This window comes from Manis javanica, chromosome 4 (assembly GCF_040802235.1).
Source record: "Manis javanica isolate MJ-LG chromosome 4, MJ_LKY, whole genome shotgun sequence".
NCBI lineage: Eukaryota > Metazoa > Chordata > Mammalia > Pholidota > Manidae > Manis > Manis javanica.
In genome coordinates, this window is record NC_133159.1 from 135423279 (window position 1) to 135436045 (window position 12767).

The 12767-nt window shown below is 52.3% G+C and overlaps 1 protein-coding gene across 5 annotated transcripts in view; it reads right to left on the reverse strand.

Moving 5' to 3' along the window:
* Positions 1–12767, reverse strand: part of ABR (ABR activator of RhoGEF and GTPase) — a 168747-nt gene that overhangs the window by 51191 nt on the left and 104789 nt on the right. For 4 of the 5 annotated variants that reach the window (XM_017675342.3, XM_037022857.2, XM_037022855.2 and 1 more), the window contains 3 exons: positions 9533–9718; positions 4682–4789; positions 1855–1915 (listed from right to left, as the gene is read on the reverse strand). In XM_017675342.3, coding sequence (XP_017530831.2) covers positions 1855–1915; positions 4682–4789; positions 9533–9718 — 355 coding nt within the window. Of the gene's footprint in view, positions 1–1400; positions 1538–1854; positions 1916–4681; positions 4790–9532; positions 9719–12767 lie in introns of those variants that run through there. The other variant, XM_037022858.2, reaches the window with a different exon arrangement.

Sequence of the window (12767 nt, forward strand, 5' to 3'; positions counted from 1 at the left end):
GCCCTGTTTCCTCTTCAGGGAGGCAGGGCTGAGACTTGACCAACTCCTGGATTGGACCAAAAGGAGCATTTGTCCTCTGATCTTTGAATGAGCCAACTTCAGTCCAGCTCTTCTCCAGCCTGTCAGAACCTGAGCCCAGGGGCGGGGGCACAAGGCAGCTTCTGCCCAGTGCCTAGAATTCCCACAGCTGTCCTGCTGGGGCAGACTCCGGAGTTAACCTCCGTCATGTGCAGTCTTCGAGACAGGACGGTCTGAGATGGTAGGATGGCAGTCCTTTTGGCACAATGGGCTCCTGGGAAAGAGCCCGGGGAACCTCACCATCCCTTCTCCAGCTAACTGCCAACCCCCTCCATTCAGCCTTCAACAAGGAGCTCTGGGTTACCACGGAGATGTGAGAGCACGGTGACTGAGAAGGGTGCAGAGACAAAACACCTGGTGGGAGGGGAGAAGGTCCTAAAACCAGCCACCTGCCACCCCAACACACAGGCCCAGAGCAGCGGGCCTGGACCCCACGCCCTGCCAAAGGCAGCTGGGGTCATCCCTCAGGCACCTCTTGCCTCAGAGAGCAGAGCCCACAAGCTTCCAGACTCCTCCAGGTCTAGGCCTGCATCGGCCTCCTCTGAGCAAGAGCCTGGCTCAATGAGGGAGCTGCAAAGAGAATGCTGGAGGTCCCAGCCATTGTACGGTGGGTGGGTGACCTTCACAAGCAGCAGCCTGCCACACCCCCCTCTCCCACCAGCATTCACTACCAACCTTCTGTGCTAAGTGCCCAGACTTCAGCTCCAGGGTCTCTGATGGCTAGAAACAAAACCCCTCGGAGAACCCATTTCCTTCCTGCTCTCCCAACCACGTCCTTGCCCACCCACCACTGCTGTGAGAGGAGAGAGTGTCGAGAAGGCAGCACGTGCACTCCAACCACACAATACCCTGGCTGTTCAACCTCCCCTCCTCGAGAGACAAAGAAACTCCCAACTTCTCCCTCCAGCTGGGGCTGGCATCCTCCACATCCAAGACACCATCTATCCCTCTCTGACTTGCCCCTGCTGACCCCTCTCCGGCCCCAGGTTGCCACGCCTGCATACAGCCGTCACTTTCCGTAACAGCCTCTCCAGGAAGTTGTTCACAGCCTCTCAAGCTAAGCCATCAATGCCCCACAGGTCCTTGGGAGCACCTGGACTAGCCCAGTTCTTCCATTTCCAAGCTACCCTGCCCTGAGCGGGCCCCCAGACTTCAACTCCGGGCTACAATTTGGCGGAACCGAGATAAACGCAGATGCAGCCACTTCCGCCCCCTCCCTTCCCTGCTGCCTCCCAAACCTTGCCGGCCACAGGTAAGCCCACACCGGTCAGCGCCTGGAGGTGGGAGATACACCACCTCCCATGCCAGGGGGCCTGGGTTACCATAGGTGCAGTTACAGCAGAAGCGAATGATGAGGAGGATTTCCATGGCAGCCTCTGTCCCCACGGCAGGAGCATGCGGCCATCGCTCCCCGGCTCCCATCGGCAGCCCGGCCACTCAGCCACCTTGCTGGCTGCTGCTGCACAGCCTCCAGAATCAAGCAGCGGCTTCTGAGTGCTCCTCTAGCTAGGGGGAGGGGAGGGCGGGACGGCGCGGGAGGGGAGGGGAGGGCGGGGAGGCGGAGGGCGGGGGGAGGGGAGCATGCCGCCTGCTGGCATCCTGAGGAGGAGCACGTTTGTAGCTGGCCAGCTGCCTGGGGACAGAGGCTGGATTCCTCGCGTGCGCGCGCACACACACTCACACACGAACGTGCACACGCTCACACAAGCAGGGCTCTGGAGTCCACAAAGTCAGACAAAGGAAGGTGACTGTTATCCAGCCCATTCCCCAGAGTACCTTCCATAGTGACAGACGTGTGGCTGTCCTTGGAGTCCTTGGGACCTTTCACTTTGAGTTCCTGCCAAACAGAGGAGAGGAATCACTCCCTGGCTTCTCTCCTGAGACTCCCTCCCCCACACCCCCCCACCCCGGTGAGCATGACAGGAAGAGGGGCCTGGAAACCTAGGGTTGCAAATATGAAAAGCCAGTGGCAAGGGCCTCCTCTGCCTCACAGCCCAAAGCCTCCCGATGCCACACCCATCATCTTCTGGAGCCCGGGGAGTCCAGCGGGTGGGCTGGGCCAGGCAGGCATGGAGGGGCTCCAGGCAGAGAGGGCTCCTCAGGCCCGCTCCCTAGAGCCCTCTCCATCCACTCAACTCTGAGGGCCTTCCAGAGGATGAGTGGTGGCAAGAGCAGGGCACCGCCTCCCAACCCAGGGTTCCTCCCAGCAGCAGCCCCTACTTAGGGGCCTGTATACATCAGCCCGGGATACTCGGTCTGGGTGGACAAGCACCAGGTGTACCAGCTGATCCTTGGAGTATGAGCAGCTCTTAAGACATGGAGGCAGGGAGGTGGTGCACCTAGGGCAGAGAGGCTGAGCTCCAAAGGGCAGTCCAAGCTATATCCTGCCTGTACCCCAGTACTGGGAGGGAGTCACCCTGCCCCACCTGACACTCCCCACCCACTGGTGCCTGTGCTAGACAGTTGGGAGGAAACTGCAAGGAAGAGGCAACACCCCTCCTGGATCCCATGCAAAGTGACCCGCTCCTGGAATTAGGCACCAGGAATGACTTATCTGAAAAAACCTTTATCTGCCTTTAGAGAGAGAGGTTCTAGCCCTAGTCTGCCAAGGGACCAGTGTTAGCTTGGAACTGGAGCTGGGCTGCAATCCCCACTAGGGGGCCTCCAAGGGAGGTGTTAGAGGGATGGCAGGGCAAGGGGAGGCCAAAGTCAGGTACCCTGGTGATGTTGCCTGTCTGGCCAGGGAGGTAGGAGAATGTCCAGGCAGCAGAAGCTCCACATTTCCTACTCCTGCCTCCAGCTGTTTCTAGACAGAGAAAACCGCTGGGGACTGAGCCTGTGGAGCTTGGGGGAGGGGTTGGGCAAAGGGGGTTACTCAGCTCAAGGCTGTGTCTCTGGCTGGTATCTGGAGTCCCAGCTTTGGGGAATTTTTATCCATGCCCCACTCCAGTGCAGCCTAGAGGTATGAAATTGCTCCTGCTGCAGAGAAGGGCCTAATTGCAGTAATTAAGTGGCAGCGCCAGTAGGAAGCTACAGCGTCAGCATGTGAGTCAGGGTGAGAAGCCACCTGACTGCAGGCCATGGGCCTGACTTTGCCCTTGGGATTGTCAGGTTTTGAGAGGGGCTTGGGAATAAGCACCGGGGTTTCTGTCAAGCATAGAGAACATGCAGTCAGCCCAGCCTCAGAGTGGACCCCCAATCCCCTGGACCATACATGAACCCCAGGCAGCCGTGGCAGGACCGCTCTGAACACAGATGAGGGGAGTTGCTGTTTCCAGGGAGAGCTGGGAGCCTTGAGGGGAAGCACCATCTCTCTACCCTATGACTCCACGCGGAGGGACTTCCCCACCCCAACCTCCATCCTTCCAGATGGAGGGGACTCACCTGGCCCCTAGGTTTGGGAGAAAAAATTAGTTCAGCCCTCCCCTTTCTGCCCCACCAGTATATGTGTTTAATTGTGGAGGGGAAGTGTGTTAGCAAGACCAGTGTGGTTACAGATCCAAGTCCACATTTTTTCAAATCTGCTTTTACTAGTAATTAAGCTGACATTTTCATCTCTATTTGCCCAAATCTTGTGCTGCCTCTTGGCTGATTCCAAACTCGAGTACAACCCATAACTCCGGTAGTTTCATGAAAACTACCTTGTATTTTACCAACTTTTCTAGCATTGGAGCTGAGAAGGAAAACAAAGGTTCCGGAGGGGCCTATGAGATAGGACTTCCAAAACAGAAGGCACTCCAGCTCCTGGACCCAGGGGTTCTTTTGCCCTGAGCTTGGAACTGGTGCTGTGACTGCAAGGCCAGCAGCCTGGGGTGTCACTGGAATCTTTTTGGCTAAAGGGGTGAGCTGGGCTGTGCTCCTGAAGAGGGGGCACACCTTGTCACTTTCTGGATGAAAGCGTCAATGGCAGACAATGCCACATCTTTTCCCTGCAGAGGAGCATGGAGGGAAGGCTTAGCCTGCAGCAGCAGAGAAAGGCATATTTCCACCTGAAGGCCCTGGGCTTCTTTCCACATAAGCGGCCCTTGTCTTCTCTTTGCTTGGGAGACTGCAAGGATCTTAAAAGACCAGACTTCCTCAAATTTTCCTAACCATAAAAGTCACCTGAAAAGCTTGTTAACAATACAGACTCCTGGGCTCCACCCCAACCCTTCTGAACAGAAGCTCCAGGGAAGGTGCCTGAAGATCTGCATTTTAAACAGTGCCCTGGTGCTGGTTACCAAGCAGGTTTGGGATGAACTGGACAGAACCTGATACCTCATTCTACAGAAGATGAAATAAGGACAAGAGAAGGGAAGTGACTTCCTCAAGGACATCGTCACCGTAGTGTGAGAGAATACTGCCCTTTTTCTTTTCTTTTCTGCCTCCCCTGTTCTAAATAGAATAACCAAAACCAGAATGACAAAATCAAAACAAATTGATATTCTTATTTAAAAAGGAAAAAGTCAAGCGCAAGAGAGCAAATGTCAGGATGTGTATTACCCATTAGGGGAACCATTTCCCTAACTGGCAAGCAGGTGAAGAGAAGCCCAAAGGTGGGAAGGCTCTGAGCAACCCCACAACGCCCCGAGTCACAGGGGTGGCTGTGCAGGGAGTTGCTCACCTCAGAGATCTTCTGGAATTGATTGTTGGACTGACTGCACTTCTCAGCTGTCTCCAGAGCGACTTTATAGTTATCCACAAACGCTTTGTATACACCAAGCTGGCTGGCCTGCAGAAAGAAGAGAGTGGAGAGAGGGAGTGGGAAGGGGAGAGAGAATTAATGAATGGATGAAAGCTTGACCAGAGCGCCTGGAGCTCCCTTGGCTCTCATAACCTCTAACTCAGCTCCAAAGGGATAGCTAGGAACAGAGGAGAAAGGCAGGATGAACATACTACAGTATCCCTTTGAACTTGACAGTTTCCATGGAAACTGGCTCAGCCAATAAGGTTAACAAGGGGCACTGAGGGTTGGGGGGAACAGGGCAGGGCCTTTGATGGCACACTAGAAATACAACTCATGGCAGAATTTGGCTTTATTTAGCATCAAGGACTCACAGGGTTTGAAGCCCCTTAATGCCTCACCCCTTCCACATGCTGCAATTAGCTGGAGCACGTGTGGCCTGCTCAGCTCCCCACTCTCCATGCTGTGAGGGATAGCACTTAAAGGTGCAATCCCAACTTCCCTTGGCCTCTACGTCCCTGTCCCAACCTCCTCAGCCTACAAAGAGCCAAAGTCCCCACCTCAAGGCACATATGCATGTCACTTTGAACCTCACAAAGCTTTCCAGACTTAAGATCACCTAGAGCCTCACTTCCTCTGGGAGGCAGAACAGATGCCATCATCTCTTTCTGCAAAAGGGAAACCAAGGTTCATTAATTTGGTTCTTCAAATATTTATAGAAAGCTTTCTCTGTGCTGTGCATATGCATTTCCTCTTAAGGGAGCAAAGGATGGAAATTCAGATTAAAATGAAGTGGGACTATTTCATACCCATAAATCTGGCCAAAATTTACAAGTCTAATGACTTGTAGGTAGGAATGTGGGGGAAATAAGAAACTTGTATAGACTGCTTATGGGGGTGTAAATTAGTACAATTGTTTGGACAATAATTTGTCAATAAAGCTGAAAATATGCACAGCTCAGCCTGCTACTTAGTAAATCCACTTCTACATACAAATCCCAGAGGTCTAATGTCCAATACAGGAGCCACTCGCTACATGTAGCTACTGAGCACCTAAACTGTGGCTCGTCCAAACCGAGATGTACAGAAGGTATAAAATACACGCTGTATTTCAAAGGAGTATGTAAAAGAGGATGGAAATTATCTTGTTAGTTTTTAAATACTGATTATGTGATAATGATTACAATGATATCATTTTGGACATACTGGGGTAATAATAGTCTTAAAATTAATTTCTCCTGTTTATTTTTACCCTTAAATTATAGCTACTAGAAAATTTAAAATTACATACATGGCTCACATTATCTTTTCTACTGGAAGCGCTGCTCTAGAGAAACTTGTCTATGTGTGTGCCCAAGGAAATGTGGGCAAGGGTATTCACTGCCTCACTCTTCCTCTGGTGGAAAGATTGGGAGCAAACGCTCACACATAGGGGAACGCAAACACACATGGTGCTGTTAAAATGAACGAACTAGACCTACATACAGTAACACTTGGCAAGGTTCAAAATGAATACTGATTGAACAAAATACATAAATATGGTTTATATATACACTTGTACACATTTAAGAAGCACATGCAATTCCATAAAAAGATATATATATGTGCTAAAAACACAAAAGGCAGCCTAGAAGTCTACACGTCCAATTCATGCCTGTACCTGCTTCTAGGTTGCATGGAAGAGCATGAGGAAAGGGGGACAAATTTCATCCTCATCTGTAATGCTCTGTTTTCTTGATTAAAAAGTCTTCCTGTATATCTTAAGAGCTTAATATCTATTCATTGTGGGAGGTGAGCACACAGGTGTTTCTTACATTATTCTGTAGATTTTTTGGTTTAAGTTTTTTTCCAGTGAAGTGGCAGAGATTCAGCTGCTCAGGGCTTCCCTCAAGGCTCCCACCAAGGGGCCGGGGAAAGGGGGCTCCCCAGCTCAGACCACTCTGCTTTCTGCAGAATCCTTGTGCTCCTCAAGGACCCAAAGAGGTGGGAGGTGTGGTAGGGGGCCTAGAGCTGCTCAGGGAAGAGACAGAGCCTGAAGAAACCAGCAGGTGGGGCCCAGGAAAGCCATCGCCACAGCATACCCTTGTCTATAGGGCCCAAGGCCTAGCCTGCCAGGCCCATTAACTGGGAAGCAGGGGCTTCTTGGAAACAGCTGCTGGGCACTAGGATGATCTCATAAAACAAACAGCAAAGATGCTAATTCCCTTCTCCAGGTGATGGAGACCAGCTGGAAATAAACTGCCTCCATATGCCTGGCCTGCCCTGGCACCACCCAGGCCCTCCCAAGCCTGCTGTCCCAGGGACTTCAGACATCAGTTTGTGATGCTGAGGGAGGAGAAGTGGGTAAAACTGATGACCAGGCCTGTGGAAATGAGATCAGAATGGGGGACCCTGGTGATAGCAGGGTCCAAGCAACAAAGATGAACTGGGACAGCCTTTCCACTATGCTCTGGGCTACTCCCCTTCCTGCCCCCAGGTGTGCTCCCCTCTGGCCTCCCGAGGGCTAAGGAGAGGCCATCCCCCAAGGAAATCGGCTCAGGCTCCTGGGACCAGGCCTGGAGTGAAGCCTAGGTACTTAACATCCCTGAACTGGGGCTGGCACTCAGGGACTGCCAGAACCAGGAGTGTGGAACTCCCTTCCAACACCACCTTCTGGGGTGTGTCTTATTAATAATATTAGTAATAGTACTACTAATAAAATACTAATTATGATAATAATAATGATAATGGCTAATTATTGAGTATTTACTAATGTGCTATGATCTAGGCCCTGTTCCAAGCACTTTTCAGGTATTAACTCACTTAGTCCTCACAACAATCCAGTGAGGTAAATACTATCATCATCCTCATTCTTAGAGAAGAAGCTGAGTCACAGAGAGGTTGGGTAAGTTGCCCAAAGTCACCATTTTTATCTGGCAGAGCTGGGATTTAACCCCGGCTGTGACCTGGCTCTAGAAGCTGTGTTCGTCCCTGTAACACTGCTGGTCTCTCAGGCCCCTAGCCTCAGGCCTTGTGATGTCTCCCTCACTGCCCTTCTAAATTTCCCTAGTCCCAGTGGTCAAGGTCATGGTGCATTCATTCATTCACTCATTCACACATTGAGCACTGGGTTGGCTCTAGTCTAATGATGAAGAAAATACAGCCTGTCCTCCTGGAGGCTGTGGTTTGGGGGGACAAGCAGTAACAGCAGTCACCAATGGGGTAAGCATATGGGCTGCGCTGAGGGGCTGCGAAAGGCATCTCCGAGGAGGTCATTTCTAAGCTGGGAACTGACCAGAAGAAGCCAGACAAGATGGGGAAGGACATTTCAGGCAGCTAAAGCCACAAGTACACAGAGGTCAGAAGTGCCTGCCATGTGAACTGAGAACAGAAAGTTCAGTGTAAAGGGGCATGGAGGGTGGGGAAGCAACAGCCAGAGGCCAGGGGTAGACAGAAGCCAGTGTGTGAAGGGTCTCATGAACCATTTCTTGGAGCCTGACCTTTATCCAGTGGGCAAGGGGGAGCCACTGAAGGAAGTGAAGCAGGGGAGAAGTGAGGTCTGGTCAGTTCAGGTAACTCCCTCTTGCTGCTAGGCAGAGGTGGGGGCAGATGGGGAGACGGGCCTGGAGGCAGAAGCCACTCATGAGGCTGCAGCAGTGGTCCCGGTGAGGGTGCCAGAGCAGGTGGCTGTGAGCATTAATGAAGTGAACTGGAGGGGATGTGAAGTTGGGGAAGTGGGTGGGGGAGAGGAGATTAAGGACGAGTTCAAGGATGAGACCAGTGGGTGGATGGGCGCTGAGCTGGTGGCAGCGCTCACGGAGACAGAGGCAGGAAGGAGAGCAAAGGAGACAGAGGCGGGAAGGAGAGCAAAGGATTCAGAGGCAATGAGTCCAGTCTTGAACATGCTGAGCTTGAGGCCCTAGGAGTATCCAAGCAAGAGTTTTCACCACTGTAAAGAAAAGGAGAGGTCTGTTCCTGCAGCCAGCCTCACCACCGCGGAGGTGGGCAAGGAGAGGCACTGCCCCCTGCGCCACACCGTTCCCATCCAGACAGCAATGGCCGCTGCTTGCCGGGCTGGCAGAAGTTATGGGTGGGGAGGGCCCAGGGGAGAACTGGAGGCTGGCAGGGCTGAGGGCATGAGTCTGACCTGGGGCCCTTCTAAGGGACACAGCCAGAGACACACAGAGCCAGGGAAGAGGGTGTCACAGAAGCCCTGGGAACTAGAAGATCTCTGTGGGCCTTTCCCAGCAGTAAGTCTGCACATTAATTGTACCCCCTCACACCTTTCCCTCCCCTGGAATGGTGGGTGGGGGCTGGGCCCCTGGTGCTTTCTGCTCCAGGATCCTCAGGAGAGGATCTTAGCTGACAGGTCTCCCATTTGACGCTTTCATTTTAGACACAGCACTGAGGTATAGGGAGTGGCTGAGGTATCTCAAGTGAGCAGTCCCTGCCCGCCTACCTGGCCCACACCCTTCTGTCAGTGGCGGGACTGGGCACCTGAAGCTCAGCAAGTGAGCTTTTGTTCCAGCCCAAGAGCCCTCTTGGTAAGAGAGAAGAGATGCCCCCAGAGCACCTACATGCACAGCCTATCTAACACACCTAGAAGGACAGCAGGGCTTCACCAGGGGAGGCTGGGAGTCCGGGAGCCAGGCCCAGGTTGCCCATAACACAGAGGCCCAGGCTTTCCTCCAGGACTCAGAGATGACCCAGGCCTTCAAGGAGGCCAGGAAGGCTGGGGCAGACTGGTCCTCTCCCAATACCAGCAGCTCCATGGAGGCCCTGGATAAGGACCTCCATCAACAGAAGACTTACCAGCTTCTGGAAGAGGTGGCCCATAGTGACCTGGCTGTCCCATTGCTGCACCTTGGGGCAGAGGTTGTCGTAAAACTCCTTGTGGATCTCGTAGATGTCCTGGATCTTATAGAAGATGGTCTCGATTTGTTGGATGGTGAGCACAGGCTGGGAGGTTGTGGCTGTGGCCTTTAGGGGTTTCATGGGCTGGGAAAGAGAAGGAATAAAAGCAAGGTGAGAAGCAAACAGAACAGAGCATCAGCAGGCCCACAGCCTGCCTGCTGCCTAGACAAGGCCACTGAGGGCAGGGCACCTGAAGTGCAGTTCATGTCAAGCAGTTGCTGTTACAGGCCCCAGGAAGCAATGTGCTGTTGCAAGGAGCACGAACCTGACAGCTAGTGCCCAGTCTGACAGCCCTGCCAGGCCTAAGGGGTGGTACCAGGACACATGTTCCCACCCCTCACCCTGAGCAGCCCCTGGCCCCAGTCTGTATTGGGTTTGCTCATTGGTTTGACAGGATCTATGTCTTTCTTCCATGATGGCCTCATGCTCTGAGTCATATGCTCCTTTGTCATAATTTGGTGGAAGGGAGGGTTGACTAGGGACTCAACTCCTTAGCTGTGTCCTTCCAAGAAACAGAATAGTATTCTAGGACTTGAGGGTAAAATTTCAAAGAGACCAACACCAATCTCAGCTGCACAGATATTTCAAGTTTCCATCACTTGGGACAGAGAGAGTGAGCAGGTGCCCCACATGCCACCGTCCTACCTCCTACACCCGCAGCAGACACCGCTAAGTAACCAACACGATCCTTCTCACTAAGCCTGACTGTAGTCTCAGACTCTCTAAATGCTGAAGCTGACATGCAAGATGAAACCTATCTGTCATCTCTGCTTGTCCACACCAAGATGCTCCAAGGCCTGTGGAGAGGATGAGATGACAGACAGTAACTCAGGACCACTTCCCAACACAGGCTGGGAGCTGAAGCCATGACCCCCATGCCCAGCAGTCGGACTATGAGAAAATGGGGTGTGGGAGCAGTTTCTTCAGTGTGATTTTCTGTACTTTCCAAATCACCTACAATGGGTAAATATTAATTTTATAATAAGGAAAAAGCTATTAAAATTTGTAGTTGAAACAAAAAAAACCTGATTCTGAAAGATAACGAGCCCTTCCTCAGTCGGCCTCCCCATCAGCCACAAAGCCCCCAGAGATGCCCAGACTGCACCCCAGAGGCCCTCCAGGAGACAGGCTCTGGGAACCTGCCATACAGAGAAGGCACGGGAGGGGAGGGCACGTTCACCTGGAAGAGAGCAGCCTGAATCAGACGTGGCTGATGTTCTTCATCTGGCTGAGGGGCTGTGTGGAAAGAGGCCTTTGACTCAGTCCAAGTCGCTCTGGGGACACAGGAGTAGCAGGAAGTTATGGGGATAGGTGTGGACTCCCCAGAGCTGTCTCCCGTCAGCTCATAAGATTAGGTGGTAAGCTTTCCGACAAGAGAAGCATTCTAGCAAAGCATGGGTGACTCGCTGCTGGACTGGAGGGAACACCTACACTGAGGGAGGCCAAAGCAGTCACTGGCTCAGGCTGAGAGGCCCACCAGCCGGAGCCAGACTCCCAAGCAGACTTCCCTCTCTCCCCCCACCTGCCTTGCCTGAGGGTGACAAAGTCTCAATTTGCCCACAAGAGGAAGTCCCTTCTACTCAAATACACAGACAACACTCTGACTTCTGGCTCCCTCGTCCTCCCAGCTTAAAAAAGCCGAGATGGTGAAAATGGCTGGGAGAAGCAGAGGCCCCCTCTGACCCGGTCAGTACTGGAACCAGCGAAGCCTTATGCACAGGCTCTGCTAGGGAAGGAGAAGAGGGCTTAACCTGGTGCAAGCCAGGCTGGGGGCTGGAGCCTGACTCTGCCTCTTGATAGCTACGAGCAAGTCACTTAGCATCTGTGGTACTCAGCAGCTTTATATTTGTTAAACTGGGATAATGTCACCTTCTCAAGAACACTGGTGGGAAGATCAAGAGCCATAATTTATATAAAATAACGAGTATGTGCCTGGCACATAGAAAGCAATCAGTACATGTCAGCTGCTACTATTATTATTATTCATCCCACAAATAAGGTACCAAATGCCTAATGTGAGGTCAGGTGGGTACTCAGTGATTCCTAATGCACACCCAATCCTTGCCTCATGGAGCCTCCATCTAGAAGGGCAGACAGACAAGATACAAGGAAACAGTCAGACACATAACTGCATGTAAGTGTGTAAGTCGGGGGAGAGGAAATCGTGGGACAAAACACCTCTAAAACCAAAATCAGTCAAAGGGAGAAATAAAGTTTAATGCCTGTTTATTGCTTACACTGCAGTCCTGGGCCGTCTCTCTGTCTCTCTCTCTCTCCTACTCGGGCAGAAGCAAGCAAGGGTCTCTCCCTAACTTCAGGTTCAGATAAGCCTTCGGTTGCCCAGGTAATTACCCATTGATATGGAGATGAACTTCTCCCGACCCCTGAGTAACCCCTGTTGATATGCAAATGCACTAAAGCCGGGCAAGATATTCTGGAAATATTACAATTTTACCCATAAAGTGTAATGAGGGAAATATGAGGGGGGCGTCCTGACACAGGGTGGTAAAGGACCCAGGTTCTCCAAGAAGGAAACCTTTACGCTGAAATGGAAACATGGAGGCAAAGGGGACAGTGTCTCAGGCCGACTTCCTCAATGCCCAGTCCTGAGGTGGGAAGGGGCTTGGCGAGGGAGGGGAGCTGTGTGCAGTGGGCAAGGGGGAGGAGAGGGACCTAGAGCAGAGCTGGAGAGGCGGGCAGGGGCCAGACATGCAGGGGAAAGAACGCGGCTTTTAAGCCCATGCAATGACCCAGCTTTCCTTGGAGGGATTTAAGCAGGGGGACAGATGGGGTCCAATTTTCTTTTCAGATTATTTTTATGACTCATGGTACTTGCTTTGGAGACTGCTATAATCTCTTTGGGTAAACTGGACCAACACAAATGAAGCAATTCAGCAGACAAAGCAAGACTGGGTATTATCCAACTTGGACTATAAACACCAACCAAGTAGTGGCAGTTGTGCTGGTAGAGCTCAGAGGTTTCCCAGAGGAGGTGACAGCAGCAGGGCCTTGAAGGTTGGAAAGGTCTGAGCAGGTGGAGGGCTGGTGCACGGGTAAGCAGAAGGGGAATACTGGCTCCAGACCCTAGGAGGACGGCCACACTCAGCTTCCTGACTGCCAACGTGGCATAAAG